At 52.9% G+C, this 18542-nt stretch overlaps 1 protein-coding gene across 1 annotated transcript in view; it reads left to right on the top strand.

Moving 5' to 3' along the window:
* Positions 1–18267, top strand: part of LOC144724705 (electroneutral sodium bicarbonate exchanger 1-like) — a 79701-nt gene extending 61434 nt beyond the window's left edge. Inside the window, exons 15-24 of the mRNA XM_078604037.1 lie at positions 52–157; positions 1050–1211; positions 2398–2511; positions 3613–3774; positions 4404–4655; positions 5402–5470; positions 5694–5867; positions 7057–7194; positions 7464–7564; positions 8362–18267. Coding sequence (XP_078460163.1) covers positions 52–157; positions 1050–1211; positions 2398–2511; positions 3613–3774; positions 4404–4655; positions 5402–5470; positions 5694–5867; positions 7057–7194; positions 7464–7564; positions 8362–8467 — 1384 coding nt within the window. The 3' untranslated portion in view covers positions 8468–18267. The remainder of the gene's footprint in view (positions 1–51; positions 158–1049; positions 1212–2397; positions 2512–3612; positions 3775–4403; positions 4656–5401; positions 5471–5693; positions 5868–7056; positions 7195–7463; positions 7565–8361) is intronic.
* Positions 18268–18542: the final 275 nt, after the last annotated feature.

Raw genomic sequence — 18542 nt, forward strand, 5'->3', positions numbered from 1 at the left:
CAGGTTGAGGCTCGACGCGGCATCATCGGTGACCCGCGGCTGTGTGGCCAGGTGCTCGTGCACGGCCCCCGTGAACCCGGAGAACGGCACGCTGCAGCTCTGGAGCCGTCAGAACCTCACAGCCGCCACCATCCCCTGGGGCAACCTCAGCGTGACTGTGAGTGGCGCCACCTCGCCCCGCATTCACAGCAGCAGCAGCAGCATCACCGTCATCGTCATTATACTAAAACTAATCTAAACAATGTTTTATTGTACCAGGTAAGGGCCCACTCAACTCTTTAGCTCTTTTTCAGAAGCAACCTGGCCACAAATAATTGCTTGACGAAGTGGCATATCGTGTGGACATTTATATCAGCCAAATGCTCTAAACGCACGTTGATTACAAATGTGGAGGGACACAACACGGGGAGAGAGACGCACACACTCCAAATACGGCAGGTGTCGGGGTCGGGATCGAACCCACGACCTCGTGCGCACCAGACGAGGGAAATAACATCTGGCCATGATCGATAGCCACTGCTGAAGGAAACGCATCCCCCAAGCACGACGCCATCTCTCTGCCTGTGACTGCAGGCAGTCACAGGCAGAGGATGAAGTGATAAAAGATCAGGAGGGAGGTGTGCAGGCACATGGGGCAGAAGGGCAGAGCAGCAGTAGCACTTGTGAAGCGCCTGGGTTCGATTCCCAACCTGGGCACCTTCCTACGTAGCGTTCGTACGTCTCCCCCTGTTCTGCATAGGTTTCATCCGGCTTCTCTGGTTTGCTCCAAAATCTAAAAAACACACACATACTGTGACTGGTATTGGCCAAAACATCCCAACGCTGACAAACTACCTCCAAACTACACAGTCAGGAATCACACACAACAGCAGCAGCAGCATCACCTCCGAAAACTTGGCGGGACCCTCCTGAAACAGAGTCTCGAACCTCAGCGAGTCATTGCCGCGACTGCTGCGGTTACAGTGAGCGCAGGCCGCAGCCTGCCGCCCCTGACTGCGGCGCCTGCCGTGACTGTGGCCTCCCCCTCCCTGTGCCGGGCCGTGCCACAGGAGTGCTCGTTGTTTCACGGCGAGTTTTCGGGGCGGGCCTGCGGCCATGAGGGCCCCTATGTTCCGGACGTCCTCTTCTGGTCGGTCATCCTCTTCTTCTGCACCTTCTTCCTCTCGGCCTTCCTCAAGGACTTCAAGACCATGCGCTACTTCCCCACCAGGGTACGCACGCTGGAGCAGCGCCCCGCCGCTCGGGGCCCAGTAAACTAAAAAAAAAATTACTTTGACCGGATAAGGCCCCCAATGTAGCTCTTTTGCAGTAGCGACCTGGATTTGACAAATTATAGCTCAACCAAGTGGCTTAGCACGCGCAAATGTGTAGCAGCCAAACACTCTGAACGCGTCGTTTCTAAATGTGAAGGGAAAAACCGGAGGACCCGGAGGAAAAATCCACGCAATCATGGGGAGAGAGACACGCAAACTCCAAATATGCAGCAGGCGTCAGTGTTGGGATCGAACCCACGACCTCCTGCAGACCAGGCGAGGGAGTTAACATCTCCTAGCCACAGTGGCGTGCCCAGGGTCAGATATATAATCGGTTGAAAAATAAACAACATAGGGAAAAAATATTCCCCAAAATTGTAATTTTCGTTCCGATATGACAAAAATATACAGGCGTTCCTCGATGGGGCCTCGAGAGCTTCACATAGCTTATGGCCCTAGTGACATAATAATACTTAGGGCACGCACACAGATATATTTCGAAGGGGGCAAAATAAGTTTATATTGTTAAACAGCAATAATAATCATTGTTGTCGTTTGTCATTTTCCAAACGGGATGGTGAACATTATGGTCTTGAGTTTGTTCCGAGATGTGGCCCGAACGGACACCGGTTGCCCACTAAGTGGCGGAAGGCCCCCGCCGAGTGATGTGACCCCTGAACCCTCACCGAGCGAGCTCCGCGTGACCCCTGAACCCTCACCAAGCGAGCTCCGCGTGACCCCTGAACCCTCACCATGCGAGCTCCGCGTGACCCCTGAACCCTCACCGAGCGAGCTCCGCATGACCCCTGAACCCTCACCGAGCGAGCTCCGCATGACCCCTGAACCCTCACCGAGCGAGCTCCGCATGACCCCTGAACCCTCACCGAGCGAGCTCCGCATGACCCCTGAACCCTCACCGAGCGAGCTCCGCATGACCCCTGAACCCTCACCGAGCGAGCTCCGCGTGACCCCTGTACCCTCACCGAGCGAGCTCCGCGTGACCCCTAAACCCTCACCGAGCGAGCTCCGCGTGACCCCTGAACCCTCACCGAGCGAGCTCCGCGTGACCCCTGAACCCTGACCGAGCGAGCTCCGCGTGACCCCTGTACCCTCACCGTGTCTCCCCCACACTCCCTGTGTCCAGGTGCGAGCCATCGTGAGTGACTTTGCCGTCTTCCTCACCATTCTCACCATGGTGCTCGTGGACTACGCGCTCGGCATTCCGTCTCCCAAGCTGCAGGTCCCCAGCGTCTTCAAGGTGAGGCGCCCTCCGCTCCCCTCCACTCCGCTCCCCTCCCCTCCACTCCGCTCCCATCCCCGTTGCGCTCACTACGAACATCACACAGGGGTGTGATATTTTATCGCTCTTGTGGGATGTGTCGATACTGCCACCGATGTTCTTATTGGTATTTTTTTGCACGAGTTTATTGATAATGGACAACAACAACTGAAATTCACAACCCTGTTTCAAAGCGCGCCTGGCGTGAGTGCCATTTTGATGTCGCCACCAGTTAGTGGCTAATGGCAGTTATTGTGGTAGTTGATCTCGTAGTAGTAGCAGTAATTATAATTATAAACAACTTAGTACGTTGGGTATACGCGCCATTCTTATAGCGCAGGGCTATGGCGAAGGCGCCGCTGTGTTTCAGACACTGCCGCAGTTTCAGAGTAGGGGGGGGGGTGCCGTTGCTGCTACGAGTACGTATGTTGGACTTGGATTGCACCGTACGTAGCCAACCGTGCTAATCGGAGGTCCGGGGGAAGGACCACAAACCAAATACAAACATTTATTCTTAAGAAATTCGTTTTCAATCTGGATGATTTAAAAGTGCATAGCTCCAGTGGCTTCCTAATATTGGAAGGAAGAGCGTTCCAGACAGCTGCAGCAGCGCATCTGAAAGTGCGCAATGTGGTGACTGCCTTTGTTCGATGGCCAGCCAAGTGCCGCTGCGAGGATGACCGGAGTTCGTGTGAAGGTTTATGCTCCTTGACGAGATCTGCGAGGTCAAATTACTCGATCCCAAATCGATCCCAAATCGAGTAATTTGTAATTTTCAAGTTTAATCAATTTGTACCGGGACGCCGGCACACACCGGCCTGCTCTTTTCGATGACGTCCCGGGATGTTTATCGTCCGCTGTGCAACTGGGCGGCGTGTAGTATTTTATGGTTCGTGCGCCCGCAGTATTACCCAGGGCAGCCTGCCGGATTTGAAGCGCGACCCTCTGCATCGAGAGGCGAGCGCGCTCCCACTGGGCCAAGTTGCTGTTATCATTGCTGCTGTTGTTGTTGTTTGCTTGCTCTGTTGTTGTTTACTTGTTATGTTGTTTACTTGTTATGTTGTTTACTTGTTCTCCCAGCCGACGCGCGACGACCGCGGCTGGTTAGTGGATCCCATCGGGACGAACCCGTGGTGGACGCTCCTGGCGGGCGCCATCCCCGCGCTCCTCTGCACCATTCTCATCTTCATGGACCAGCAGATCACCTCCGTCATCATCAACCGCAAGGAGCACAAGCTCAACGTGAGCGCGCTCGCACCGGGAACGCCGAGCGTGCAACGTCGTCATCGCCGTTGTTGTCGTTGGCCACGGTCTCCGCAGGCAGCTACCAATCCCTTTGGCGACGTCGAGAAATCGTCGATATGTAAACCACGCAGTGGCCGTTTTACCGGAGCGGAGTCAGGGCAACTGATTAGGAATTCTGTAAAGCCGGAGGGAAGTCAGTTTAGCACGTAGGCTTCCACGACCAATATCATCCATAATAGAGGGTTTTTTTGGCAAGTGATCATTTGTCCTCCTTTCTCTCTGGTGAAGAGGTGCTCCTTAAATAGCGCGGCGTCGGACGTTCTCGCACGGACGCTGTCACCCCTGCCGAGTGCTCGTGGCTCCCCCCGTTAGCTCGTGCACTCGCACTCTCTACCCTCGCTCATGAGCTCATGAGCTAGGGTGCGTGCCGGTGCGTGCGTCTGTACGTGCGTCTTTAAGTGCGTGAGCATGTCTGTACTCACTTCTGTGCGTGCGTGAGCACGTCTGTGCATGCGTGGGCACGTCTGTGCGTGGGTGGACCTGTCTGTGCGTGCGTGGGCGTGTCTGTACGCGCGTCCGTTACGGGCATTCTGTACGCGCGTCCGTCCGTGCGTGCGCGTTCACAGAAGGGCTGCGGCTACCACCTGGACCTGCTGTGCGTGGCGCTGATGCTGGGGGTGTGCTCCATCATGGGGCTGCCGTGGTTCGTGGCGGCCACGGTGCTCTCCATCTCGCACGTCAACAGCCTCAAGCTCGAGTCGGAGTGCTCCGCGCCCGGCGAGCAGCCCAAATTCCTGGGCATCCGCGAGCAGCGCTTCACGGGGCTCATGATCTTCCTGCTCATGGGCTGCTCCGTCTTCATGACTACAGTGCTCCAGGTGGGGGCGGTGGGTGGGGGGGAGGTGGGGAGGAGATGCGGCAGGGTGGCAGCACCCCTCGTGGCACCAGATTGGGCTCGGGTTTGGTTCCCGACTCGGGCACCTTTCTGCACGTGGAGTTTTTGCATTCTGTCTCTCTCTCTCTCTCTCCCTGTTGTGTGCATGTTGAACTTCTTTCGTGCCGCATGTAGCCAACAGTGCTAATCGTGGTGCGGGGAAGGAAAATAAACGATACACGAAATGCAGTTCGAAAGAAATTAGTTTTCAATCTGGATGATTTAAAAGTGCATGGCTCCAGTGGCTTCCTAATGTCGTAAGGAAGAGCGTTCCAGACGGCCGCAGAAGTGCATCTGAGAGCGCCGCGCGATGCGGTGACCACCGCCGTCTCTGTTCGATGGCCAGCAGCCAGAAGCCGCTGCGAGGATGACCGCCGGAGTTTGCGTGATGGTTTATGCTTATTGCAAGGGTTTAATCTCCGGTATTCTCCCATAGATACAATATTGGTATTGGCCCAAAACATCACAATACTGAAAAATATCTTGCAAATCACACAGCAGCAGCCACAACATCGCCCCCCTACTGTGAAAAATTTGGCAGGAACCTCCTGAAAAATTATCTTGAGACTCAGTGAGGCTTTCCTGGTTAAACAACCACAGTAGCAAAAACAACAACAATAATAATGATGATGAGTAGTAACCTTGCAGAGAACTCCGCCCGTGACACGCGCTCGTTTTGTGTGGCCACAGTTCATCCCGATGCCGGTGCTGTACGGAGTGTTCCTCTACATGGGCGCCTCCTCGCTCAAAGGCATCCAGGTGGGTGGGCACGGGCACCTCGGCACGCGGCGCCATCGCCATCGACTTGATCCCCGTTGGGCGCACTTCCGCCGCGCCTTGTGTTATATCGCTCTGATGCAGCTATAGACACGATCGCAACGAACTTTGACCCTCTGTTCGATTGCGCGGCGCCGCGTCCTGTCGCTTCGGCCCACGCTCGCTCGCGATGACGCCCACGCTCGCTGGCGCTCTCCGCCCGCAGTTCTTCGACCGGCTGAAGCTGTTCGGCATGCCCGCCAAGCACCAGCCGGACTTCATCTACCTGCGCCACGTGCCGCTGCGCAAGGTGCACCTGTTCACCGTCGTGCAGCTCACCTGCCTCGTGCTGCTCTGGGCGATCAAGGTGTCGCCCGCGGCCATCGTCTTCCCCATGATGGTACGCGCGTACCCACGTGCCCCCGGGCGTGCCCCCGCGCGCCTGCGTGATGGTACGCACGTACCCACGTGCCCCCGCGCGTGCCCCCGCGCGTGCCCCCGCGCGCCCGCGTGCTCGAGCGTGCCCAGGGAATGTTAACCCAACTGATATCCCTGACCCGTTAGGAGCCAAGTGTTCCGGGAATTTCTGAAATATCGGGCTCCCCTTTGCGAACATGTCGCGAGTATTTTACGAAAAGGTGGACGGACCGTGGTGAGTGACGGAGTTGAAAAGCGTGGATCTGGAGCGGACACCGGAGGGAATTGGCGGGGCTGGAAGAGTTCTCGAAGCTTCACTCGTCAGTCACACACGACCACACACCAGTCATCATCATTATTATTATCACTGCTAAGATGATTTTTCAGGAGGGCCCTGCCAAGTTTTTCACAGTAGGGGGCGAAGTTGCTGTCATTTGTAAATCAAATGGAGTTATTTGCAGGTAGTTTTTAAATTTTATTTTCGGCTTGTGGAGGAAACCAGAGAACCCGGAGGAAACCCACGCGCAGAACAAGCGGGAGAGAGAGAACACGCAAACTCCACGCAGAAAGGCGCCCGAGTAGGAAGTCAAACCCCTGGTCCCATGTTGCTGTGAGGCACCAGTGGGCCACCACCTTCCTGCCCAGATGCTGGCGTTTCCCAACTAGCTCTGGTCCGCGCGACTCCCTACGACCACGCCAGGAGAGGAGCTCGCAGACAGACTGACCGGAGCGGCCGGGCTCTCGGCGTTTCACTCGGACAGTCCAAATCAAACTATAAACAGTTTTTTTTTATTTTACCAGGTAAGGCCCACTGAGCTATATTGCTGTTTTTAAGAAGCGACCTGGCCATAAATGAGAGCTCAACGAAGTGGCTTTTAACGTGGACATTTTTCGCGGCTGAATACTCTAAACGAGTGATGTTGATTCTAAATGTGGAGGGAAAAACCACGACCTCCTGTATACCAGGCGAGGTAGTTCACATCTCCAAGCCACCGCGGCACCTGGCGGCACCCGGCCGTGTCGGCTTGCGGCCCAAAGCCGCACGTGTGGGCAGCAGCGTGGGCAGCGGGGCATGGGCAGTGGCAGCGGGCAGGCGAGCGGGCGGGTGGACAGGCTGGCGGGATCCTTGAGGTCCGTGCACGGCTCTTCGATGGGCTTGCCGTCCCCCACAGGTGCTGGCCCTCGTGTTTGTGCGGAAGCTCATGGACCTGTGCTTCACCAAGCGGGAGCTCAGCTGGCTGGACGACATCATGCCCGAGAGCAAAAAGAAGAAGATTGACGACGCAAAGAGGAAAGAGAAGCAGAAAGAGGTGAGCGTCTTCCTCCATTGCGTGCCCCCCACCCAGCCCGCGCGGTTCAATCGGCGCGTCCGTCGATTCACCGATCGCGGTTGTTGTCCTCGTTGTCCTCGTTGTTGTTGTTGTCGTCATTGTTGTCGTTATTGTTGTGGTTGTTGTCATTATTCTTGTCATTGTTGTCATTATTGTGGTCGTTTTCGTTGTTGTTGTCGTTGTTGTCATTGTTGTGATTGTTGATGTCATTTTTGTTGTTATTGTCGTTGTTGTCGTTCGCGTTCCAGGAGGCGGAGCGGATGCGGCATTGTCCGGAATCGGAGAGCATTCACGTGCCCATGGAGGAGGTCAACCTCATCAAGGTCCCAGTCCTCAACGTTCAGCAGAGGTAACGCGACGAGCACGCCGGGCGCGTTGTCACGGAGACGCGTCGCGCGCTCCGGTGTGTACAGCGCTCCACACACCAGCAGCCGCATCACTCATCTTATCAGGGGCCTAAGGTTAATTGGAGGTAAGGGCCTAAGTATGTATTACGTTTTTAAACAAACAAACAAAAATGATCTTGAAGTCATCACACATTTAAGCTATGCAAAATTATCTCATTTAGTCGACTCAAGGTACATTAAACTTCATGAAACATAAATCACTCTAGCTGTGGCACAGTCATAAATGTTGTCATCCTAATTCAGGAAAAGAAAAAAATCTTTTCTGATGGCCACGCTCCCATCGCCCTTCAACGTGCAATATGCGGACCTAAAAGACGGCCTACAACATCTGAGGGCCTAAGGCCTTGCTAGCCTATGGGTTAATCTGACCCTGTCTGCAGAGTAAAACCCACGCCTTAATTTGGCATTAAAAAAGAAAAATATATAATGGCCAACGTTTTGGGCAATGACTCTTAAAAGATGCATCGTTTATGCAAACGCTTTCAAGTTTGCAATCACATAAATAAACCCTTTTTAAAACTTTAACATTTCCGTTGCGCTGACCTTTTGCCACACTTCGGGAAGAATGCGAACGCTGTTTCCATTCCGCATTTACCCCGCGAAAGTATGCGCAGTAATAAATACAACGCTCACGGATTTGACGGCGCTATTAGTGGCACCGCCACCGTGTCGGCACGGCCGCCAGCCGACACTTAGCGGCTAATTTTACTCCCCTCCCACATTTCCCCCCCCCCCCCAGCCCCGAGGACCCCTCCGTCATAAACATCTCGGACGAGATGGCAAAGTCGGCGGTGTGGAGATCCGTGGCGACGAACTCAGAGCCGGCCGGAACCTCCCAGAGGTAGAGCTGCGTGAGCTGGAAAACCACGTTGTGGCTGGTGCGGCCGTGGTGGTGGTGGTGGTACATGTGTGGTGGTGGTACATGTGTGGTGGTGGTACATGTGTGGTGGTGTCCCGGTGGGTGCAGGGCCATGCCTGGTATTTGTGAATTATTTGGTGATTCTGCTGCCGAGTTGGCAGCGGTGCACAAGCACAAATAACAACAGACTCAACACATTTGTTATCAACTGCACTGCCCCAAAAAGAAAGAGTATATGACAGGTGACGTTTCGGGCAATGGCCCCTTCTTGAGGGCACATAGAGAGGCTCTTCCCATTTCCGTTCTCTGTGTTGGAACACCGGGACCTAAACAAAGCAAGCTTGCCTGGGCCGGCGTGACGCCCGCGAAATGAACATTTACACAGCCGGGTGAGAGCCCATTGGGACAAACACTGCTTTCCCATGGGATGCCCACCTCGAGTTGACCCCGAGGTCGGCCTGATTTCTCCCGGAGCTTGAGCTGATAGGCAACCCGAGTCCGTTTCCAAGCGGTTGTTTGCATGCTTTGGCAAGCAACCCCCAGTTCAAGTCGAACGACGAGTGCATTTGGCATCCGTGTCGCTCTCGTCGTGCAAGGTGGGGTTATCACGAAGGCGCTTCGTGTCGGAGATGATTACGGTCTGCGGTAGTTTTTGCAGTGCGAGGCGAAGCTATTGCGTGTTTTTACCGATTGAGTAATTGGCCAGTGATTTTATAAAAATTGGCAAAATTCCCACCACGATGCCGGCGCACACGGGCCTCCTGCTCCCTCTCGTACGACGTCGCGGGATCTCCAGACGGCACGCGTTTGTGGTTGATACGCGTTTGCGGTTCACACCGCAGCATTAACACCGCGGCATGAACCACAGCAGCTGCTGAGCTCGAACCCGTGGACCTCTGGAACGAGCGGCGAACGCGACACCGCTCCGGCGTGTGGGGCGAGTACGGCAGCCTTTATTTGGAAACACCGCAATGGGGGAAAGCTGGCCAGGGAATGCCTGCGTGCGAAAGCTCAAGACCATGTTTCTGACAAAAGAAAATAATTATTTTAAATGTTAAATTAGAAATTCAATGTTCCTGCTGCCTACAATGTTTTAAAATTATATTTGAAACATGTTTGGCGACATTTTCTCAGTGCCCAAATTCTTACGGAGGGAAATTCAAATCGAGGCCCCGTGGGAAATCTGAGTGCAGCTCGCATTCACGGCCAAGCTTACGGTGGCTAGGAGATGTTAACTACCTCGCCTGGTATGCAGGAGGTCGTGGGTTCAAGCCCAACCCTCACGCCTGTATATATTGAAGTTTGCATGTCTCTCTGCCCGTGGTCACATGGGATTTTGTCCGGGTCCTCTGGTTTTTCCCTCCACATTTAGAAATACAGTATGCATTTAGAGTATTTGTCTGCTAAAAATTTCCACGCGATAAGCCACTTTGTTGAGCTGTCATTTGTGGCCAGGTCGCTTCTGAATAAGAGCTACAGAGCTCAGTGGGCCTTACCTGCTAAAATAAAAAATACTTTAGTTTGGTTCAATAGTGTAGATTTGACACACGAGGGGGACAGCAACCCCAGTTCAATCTCAAGTTCTACGGCTCGTGGGAACCAGGTACTGCAGTGTTATCCGTCAAGGGGGACTGGGCCATGAGCAAATGCAGGAAGGCAATGCTAGGAGCGAAAGTTAAAGTACACGTACAGGGGGGATTACGTCACACCCAGGCTACGCTTGCTTTGTGCAGTTTCGGCCAGTTTCATAACAGCATTCAGCTCGGCAAACATCCACAGATCTGCTCGGTGCCAACAGAGCTCACGACCGTTGCGACCACCCTCGACTGTCCAACCCTCCCCGGTTGGCATCGATGGCCCGCGACGCTCGTGCTGCGAGCCCGTTAGCGAGTCCCATGTGTTCCAGTACGTGTCACCCCTGTTTACAAACCCCACAATGCACCACCACTGCCGCAGGCTGCTCGCGATTCCGCTTGAGAGACTGAAAGTAACCGCGCGCTGACGTCGGTCCATTCTCATCGGCGTGCGCGCGACGTGTTTGGGTTATGTCGATGCAAAAAAAAATCACTTTGTACGTCACGCAACATTCCCAGAGGACGTGAACTCTGCAACGCTTCTTAACGAAGTCAACTTTGGATTTTTACCCGGTTCTAAGACCCAAACATGTAACGCGGCGCAATGACGGGTAGCCGGGCTTCACTTCTCATGGAATATGTTCCAGGTGCCCCCCCGCCCCCATGACAGCGGTGAGTACCGAGGTGGGGGTGGGGGTGGGCATGGAAATATTTTCAGGAGCTCTGCCCCGGACAGCTTCCGGGTTAAACGAATCCCTGCGGCTGGCGGAGCGTGCGGGACGGCGTGGTGCCCCTCTTCTCAAGCGCCGCCTGGCAGACGAACCTGGCCCACGCCGCCGTCTCCGCGACGGTTGATTGTGAACGGCGGCGGCGGCTACCAGTTTTTTACGCAAACGAAGCATAAAAAAAGCGCTTAGGGGAGCCCCAAGTGGCTGGGAGTGCCCCCGGATTTCGTGTAAGCGCATGAATAGGGAACATCAAACGGGCCAGCCCCACCGGTCGCCACGACGCGGGACGGGGCTCGCCCGCGCGGATCGCCGAGCCCTCCGCCAGCCGCAGCCGCCCAGGCGCGCAGCGTCGTGGACATCGCCGCCGTCTCTAACATTCCATTCTCCCCGCGCACCTGCAATCGCTGCGCACGCGTTGATTGAGCCCACTCTCAAAAATGACAAAATCGGCCGGTTTGAGCCACGCGCTTATCTCACGTCGGGCCCTTCCGTGCCTCTGTCGCCTCGACGTCCGCACAACCCCCCCGCACCCCCCCCCCTCTTCCGTCCCCTGCCCCCCTCCCGACCCCCGCCCTTTGCATCGTGTTTTTGTACTTCTGATGTCTGATTGATTTCCTTGCCGTTACTAAACGCTGTTCCTTTCTCTTGTAGATCGTAACGTGGAGTCTAACTGGGTCTGTATTTCAAAGCATTTCCGCGTTTAACACCCCCTTCCCCTCGCCCGGTATTCTGAACGTTCCCGACGACATCGCACTTAGCCGTCTCTAAATGCGTTTTAAATCCTGGTTTTCGTCCCAGTTTTACAAAACGGCTCTCTGTCACAGCGTCCGCGTGTGCCGTCAAATCCCCCTCTCCGGGAGGGTTGAGCACCGCGGCTCTACTGGACGAGCGAGACGCGTGGACGAATCCGCGCGAGCTCCAGCTGACGAGCTCGAGCGTTTCACCCAACGGCGCCTGAGGTCGGCCGCGAGCGTTCGGCCCGGCACCATCGTTAGAGGCACTCCGGGGTCGTCGTCGCAAAGGCCGCGGCCCCCTCGCTCAGCCTAGAGTCCCATGCTTGACCCCTCGAAGGGGAATTCTTCTTCATACAAGGGTTGTTTTAGAAGACTCGCTCTCGCATCGATCGAGATAACCTGGCAAGGGGCTGATGTTGATTTGTTTTGTATTGCGTTTGAGCATGTTTACCTGAGTGTCCTGTAACGTTTGGCAATAGCATTTTACTGCTTCAGGTATATTATATATAACAAAAAAAAAGTTTAAATAAATAAAGTTGTTCCTGTAGAGCTGAATTAAATGTGAGAAACAACGTAAATAGAATACTGCATAGCACTTGACGCGTCGCAGTGCCCACGCTGCGTGGAGAGAGATAGAAACGCATCTATTTTCACAGAGGTATCACGTGACGTAAAACTGAGTCGTGACTAGAGTGTGAGATGTCATAACCGTGTGTGCAATCGCTGAAGTGTGGACACCTTCTCTGCAACTTGATTGTTAAGCACTTACACGCAGCAGGAGACGCACTTAAGATATATTTACGTGTTGAATGTTCTAAGGAAATTCCCTTTCGTGGCCTGACATGAAATGATTATAACTCTGAAATATTATTGTCGTGCTTTTTGGTAGCTGTTGATTTTAATATTCTCACAAATCAATGTTGTTGTCTTCTTCATATTTTTTGTTCATCTTTAACCTCTGTCATGCTTTTTGTCGATTATATTAGCCAATGATAGACATGCCCATTGTTCAGACCTTTGTCAATTCACTGCTGGATGAATGTCTCCTCACGCCATGTCTTTCATGGGGTTTGTTTGATGGCCATGGGTGGCGGTCACAATGGTTTGAGAACGAGATATCCATAGTTTGCCCCAATCGAGACTTCTAAATAACATGCGCCAGGCATTACCCACGCCCAGCGTGCCGGTAATCCTAACGTACCGTCTTGTCGTTCTGCACGTTGTCCGACGTTTCGCTCCGCGTCCGAGACCGTGCCGAACTGCACGCGGCACAAAGCCGATGACGCGCCGGGAGAAACCGTACGGCGTAACCGTGAACACGCCTGCGTGTTCGCACTCCACCGGCGCGCTCGCTTTGCCATCGGTAGCCGTGCGCGCGACGCATTCATTCATTCCCGACGACGCCTGGTGTATATTTCGAGTTTGAGTGTCTCTCTCCCAAGTGGTCGCGTGGATCTTTCTCCAGGTCCTCCGGCGCGTCCCTCCGCATTTAGAATCAACGTCACGCGTTTCGAGTATTTGGCCTGCTGTACATTTCCACGTGATAGCCAGGTCGCTTCTGAACAAAGAGCTGCATAGCTTAGTGAGGCCTTACCTGGTAAAATAAATAACTCTTTGGTTCTTTCGGTAAAGTCACGTAGTTAGAAATAAAATAAAACAAAAAATTTCCTGATGACGACCGCTTGTGTTGCGATCGAAATGTCGTGATTTTTTTTTATTCTATTTCTACCTACGTGACTTTACCGAAAGAACCAAATAGTATGGATTCCTGCAGTCACGAAAGCTTCAAATCTATATTAAAATAAATAACGTCAACAGTTAGTTCTTGGGTGGAATGTTCTCCGTGTCCTTTTCATGGCACATTTTGGCCGCCACCCTCAACGCCATCCGCAACGGCAGTTTCCTCGTTTGGAAACTGTGTGTTTCGCGCACTGTGCGTGTTGCTGTTTTTTGGAAGTCGTAATGATCACCTTTGCGACTCAATTTTCCAAAACACTCTGCTTCAACAAGCGGACGAGTGTTGAGTGAACAGGGCAGTTCACAAGGGAGCAAGGAGACTTGGCGCGCTGCGCGTTGAGCACCGCTGTAACGGTTGCTGTTATGTGCAATGTAATTGCGTGTCTGTCATGATGTATACTGTACAGTGAAACCTCGATAAAACATTGGCGCTTTCTGTGTTATTACGAATCTAAAAAATCAACCCAGGTCCAGAGCCAACTTTAACTCGGGGGGAGGTCGCCCATTCTCTTTTGCTGCCCCCATTGTCTGGAACTCCCCCGAGCCATCCGTGCCGTCGACTCCCGGCTCGTGTTCAAGTTCAGGTTCCAGATCTGTATCTCTTCCACCTCGGACTTACTGCCTCTCTCTGAAGGATATACAGATTGCCCCCTGTTCCTTTACAGCGTCTTGATATGCGGCTGCATTGAGACGCTGTTATAAATCCATGTTGAATTACATTGCAAAATGCCATTTGCAGAGACTCAAACAAAATCCCCATTCAGAAAATGTATAAATCAACCAATCAAAATTGCATTTCTTTAAGGGCACCTTTCTGTGAAAAAGAGATTCATAACTCATCGGATTCCTCCAATCTGAATAAAGAATAACATTCTGAATTCACAAATCCCCCAAAAAATCTGGTTCAGATGTTCCCCCGTAATAAAAAAAAAATGCTGCATTGAGGTTTCCCTGTACATCGCTAACGCGGCAAATGTTTGGTTTGGTCTGAACACGGTTTACTCTCCACAGCGTCGAGCCGCCGAGCTCCACCGGAAAGCGTAGCGCGTGGCTTTACATGCGGCTGGAGCGGGAGACGAGCTTGTGACGCGCAGGCGCCGTCTCCCTCGTTGCCGCCACGACCCGCCGCGGCAGCGCCTGGCGCGGCAGCGCCTAGCGCGACGCGCCCGCTTCACGCGTGGCGATAGTCGCGACCCAGAGGTCGTCGTCTTGTTCTCTCCCCCCGTTTATCTGGTTCAACAAATAGGGGTGTAATCGTGGAGCATCGGTCCGTCGGCTAATGTTGTGATTCTCAAGAGAAACGAAGGACGCTCGCGTAGCTTCGTCCCCGGTTGTGCCGCGCCACTGTGCGCCGTTGGGGTTGTCGCCGCGTGTTGTTCGGCGCGATATCTGGAAATTCGCTCCACGCGTTGCCGGGAGATTCTCCGGCTCGTGCAGCGAAACGTCGGACATCGTGCCGAACGATACGCGGCACAACCTGACGGCACGCGTGAGAGATAAACGATACACGCATCGAATCGTCCGTTGAAGAATACAGGGTGTTTAGATCTTAGGATGGTGAACGTATGGGATTGGGCCCCCTCCAGCCTCTAGGAGCCGCTACATTAACCGCAATGTATAGAAAGAAACGACAATCGCAATTGCGACCCCCAATCGTGACAATTCACTGAATCGCGGGGTGAGCGAATCGTTTGCACCCCTATTAATATTCTGTTCACACGAAGGATATTGTATTCCTAAAGAAGATACGTTAACTCCTAGATAGTCCACTAATGTGTCTCTACGGACGGCTGGCGTCGCTTCACAGTATTTGTTGCCGTATTTGACCCCCTCGAATCGCCGTGCTGTCCTTCAGTTGCTCATCGTTGATCATTCCACTTGTACCATAAGCACGTGCTCTGTCTGCCGCCAAACTCAATCACGCCTCGAACGCGTCGCAAGCATTCCACCGCATTTATTTTCACACACGTCGTCCAATTTACGAGACGGCTCCCTCCCTTGCGTAGTGGCTTGTTGATTTTTTTGTGTGTGATGTTTTTTTTTATCTTCGAGGTAGCGATGTTTATTTTGTAACGTGTCCCACCTCGCCTCCGATGGGGTTCCCAGCAATAGCGCCTGCTCGTGAGAATAAAAATTGCAGGTGGAACCGGGCCTCGACGAGAGCTGAGGATGGCTTTAAATGTCGACTTTAACTTGGGTGGGTTATATTGAGTCTGCAATCTTCCTGGACGCGCTTACGGTAAACGATGTGCCGGCACGTTGCAATGAATAAATGATGTAGCCCGCAGTCGGCACGCCAGGATGAGAGAGACCTTAGGCTTTCGTAGGCCAACGGAAATGGCTTTGCTGATGCCCTGACCTTCCGGCAAGCCACTCTAACGTCTGGGGTTATTCGCAATTTCATTCACAGTGTGTCCTCGAAGTACCGGGTTAATTCAGGAGCAGATGCCCCAATAATGTTACATCCATCACCTTTACAAAGCCCTCGTTATTTTCACGAACGCCAGAAATTGGCTCATTTACAACTCGTATCGTTTTTCACATTGTTTAACTTTAGAACAAACTACAACAAAAATCGCATGAAAGAAAGTTACACGAAGAAAAAAAAACATGACCGAAATCACCGAAAGTTCCAAACCAATTCTGAACGCACAACCCCCAAATCTAGAGCCGTCACTGTGCGCGTGGGGCAGCCCCATGCTGGGGGCTGCGCTGGCGCGTGACGTCACAATGCAGGGTGGAGACGGAGGTTCAAAACAAAAGTCAGCGTGCCTTTTGATCGCCAGGAATGCGATTTAAAAATAAAAATTGTTCCACTTTTTTTTCCCCCCAAACGTTTTGGTGGTCCACCGAAGAGCCACGGTCATATGCGGGAGGCACGGTACACCCCCCCCCTCCGCCCGCCCACGTTATCTCGAGGGCACGCTGTGTATTAGGATATGGGAACGATTGAGTTCTTCTCGGCTTATATTTAAATGCATGAACCCAGTGGGAAAAAAGCACATCAATTGATTTCTGCGCATTTGTACAAAAACAGTTGTTCGGGAATAATCCGCCCGCTCTACATCACCACGACCAGAAATGTGTGGCCACTGCGCGTTGGAAATTTGCAGGTTTTAAAATCCGCCACGGTGCTGCTCGCTTTGCAGCCAGCGCTCAAGGGTACGCCACCGTCAGCTGACTGTGAGAATGCTGTTTATCTCGACTCTCATCCGTGTGCCCTTCCTTACCCGTGGATCAACTCAGCCGCGGTCAGTCTGGGTCGGTGGAATATATTTCGGCATCGGGCAGCACGCTGCAAATTCAGTGCGCTGCTTGCGACGGCTGCCAGCTGCTGCTGGTCACGTGCCCCACCTACTTGCATTCAACCAGCGACGTGGAAAATATTAAACCCTGCATCTTGCCCGTACGAGCGAGCTGTCTGGCGGTGTGGCATAAGTCACCACACGAGCCCTGATGAGATAAATGGTTGCCTGGTGGCGAGAGAATGGGTCGCCTGTCCCACCACCCAGCCTGGCTTGGCCTGGCCAGCATGTTTGCAACCTAAACGTCGCTTATTTCACCGGGTGGCAGCGATAACCGCTTTCAAACGAGATACTGGAATATCAATCGGCTGAATTCAACTGTTGTGGCAAAATATTCTTCTTTCAACGTTGAGAAATTGCTATTTCTAACCAGGTTTTACCTGTGGTTTCATCAATTCCGTTACACTAACCCGCCTTTATTTCCATTCACGTAGGAAGGACAAGTGCGGTTTAATCAATTTGGTTCCAGCTTGTAAATTTCACACCACTGGGCGTGGTCCTAGGCAGACGAATTGAAAGACCCCACGGTTTCCCCACACGGCACATCCCGACAACACTACAGAGTATGCGCGCTGTCGTGCTTAAGTATGATCGTACCCGGTCTGGATGAATGTCGCCCTGGTCACTCGCAAGGCTGCCGTGTTGACCTTGCCTCCTGTGTGATGGCACAGGCCGGGGTGATGCATGCCTGTCCCAGCTTACACCGGCGTGGACGAACAACCGAATTACAGTACCCGAGTTGCTTCCAGCTGACGGTGGCAACGTGACAACAGGCTTAGGTTTTCTCGTTGGCGCTGCTGTGAAGCTCTCCGATGCGTTCTCGGGTCGTACCGCGCGTTGTTCGGCACGATGTCCGACGATTAACCCCCATGTGCCGCAAGCTATTTTTTTTCAGGAACGGAACAGGGTTCTTGAGGAACTGAAACGAGAATGTTGTCGTTTTCGGGTTGTACCGCAAATTATTTATTCGGCACGAGGTCGCACGTTTCACTGCAACGCACTTGGGGAGATTCTTTTTTTTTCAGGAGCGAACATTTTAAGTTCGGGGACTGAATTGAGATCCCAAAGAAGCTCCCGTCATGTGCAGCGAAACGCCAAAACATCGTGCCGGACAGACACCACGCGGTAGGGCAACCCGAAAATATACGTAAGAGAAGCGTTAACTTGAGGCGATCACTTCTGCTGCTGCTGCTGCTACCGCCGCCAAGACGAGGCCTCCAATGTGTGGATGTGAGATCGTGATATTGTGAGAGACAGATACAGAGAGCGCCTTTTTTGATGTTCACTCCGAATGATCGGCTTTATGGGCATGAATATCTGTGAGCATGCAAGGGCAGACTGTGCCTCCCCAACCGGCATCGCGTACCAGTCACGTGTGTGTCGCATTGTGCATCGGTCGCGAATGGAACTGTGAACGCGGCAGGGCATGGCGAGTCGAGTGTTTTTTTTGCAGGGGGATTCAAACAAATAAAAGGTCTGCCAGGAGTCCCCTTGTGGCAAATTGTGTCCAGGGCCCAAAATGTTGTTGTTCAAGAGTTGTCGGCAGAATGATTTTGGGCCCAGTGCTGCCAAAGACCTTTCCCCGCATTATTCGCTGTACCTGCCACCCCCGGGTACAACAACAGCGCTGCTACAATGAATGAATTTCCGTGGTCAATGTAACGTATATTCTTTTTTTAGATAAATAAAGATGAACAATTTACGACTGCTTTGGGGATATTTGTCTCTTTTTTTATCACTTTCAGCAGCCTCGCGCTGGCTCAAGCTTTGCATGGCATTCCGGAAAAAAAGATTTCATAACCTAAGTAGTACGGAGTTGGCCAAATTGAATGAAGGCGATCGTGTAGACTTGGCAGTGATTATCTACTCTGGCGAACCGTTGTAGAATCTATTGTGAGACGAGATGAACAGAGTTTATGGATGTTTTATGAAGTGATGTTAAAAGTTAACATTCATCTCTCCCCTATTGACTGATTGAATGAT

This window comes from Lampetra planeri, chromosome 21 (assembly GCF_965212315.1).
Source record: "Lampetra planeri chromosome 21, kcLamPlan1.2.h2, whole genome shotgun sequence".
Taxonomy (NCBI): domain Eukaryota; kingdom Metazoa; phylum Chordata; class Hyperoartia; order Petromyzontiformes; family Petromyzontidae; genus Lampetra; species Lampetra planeri.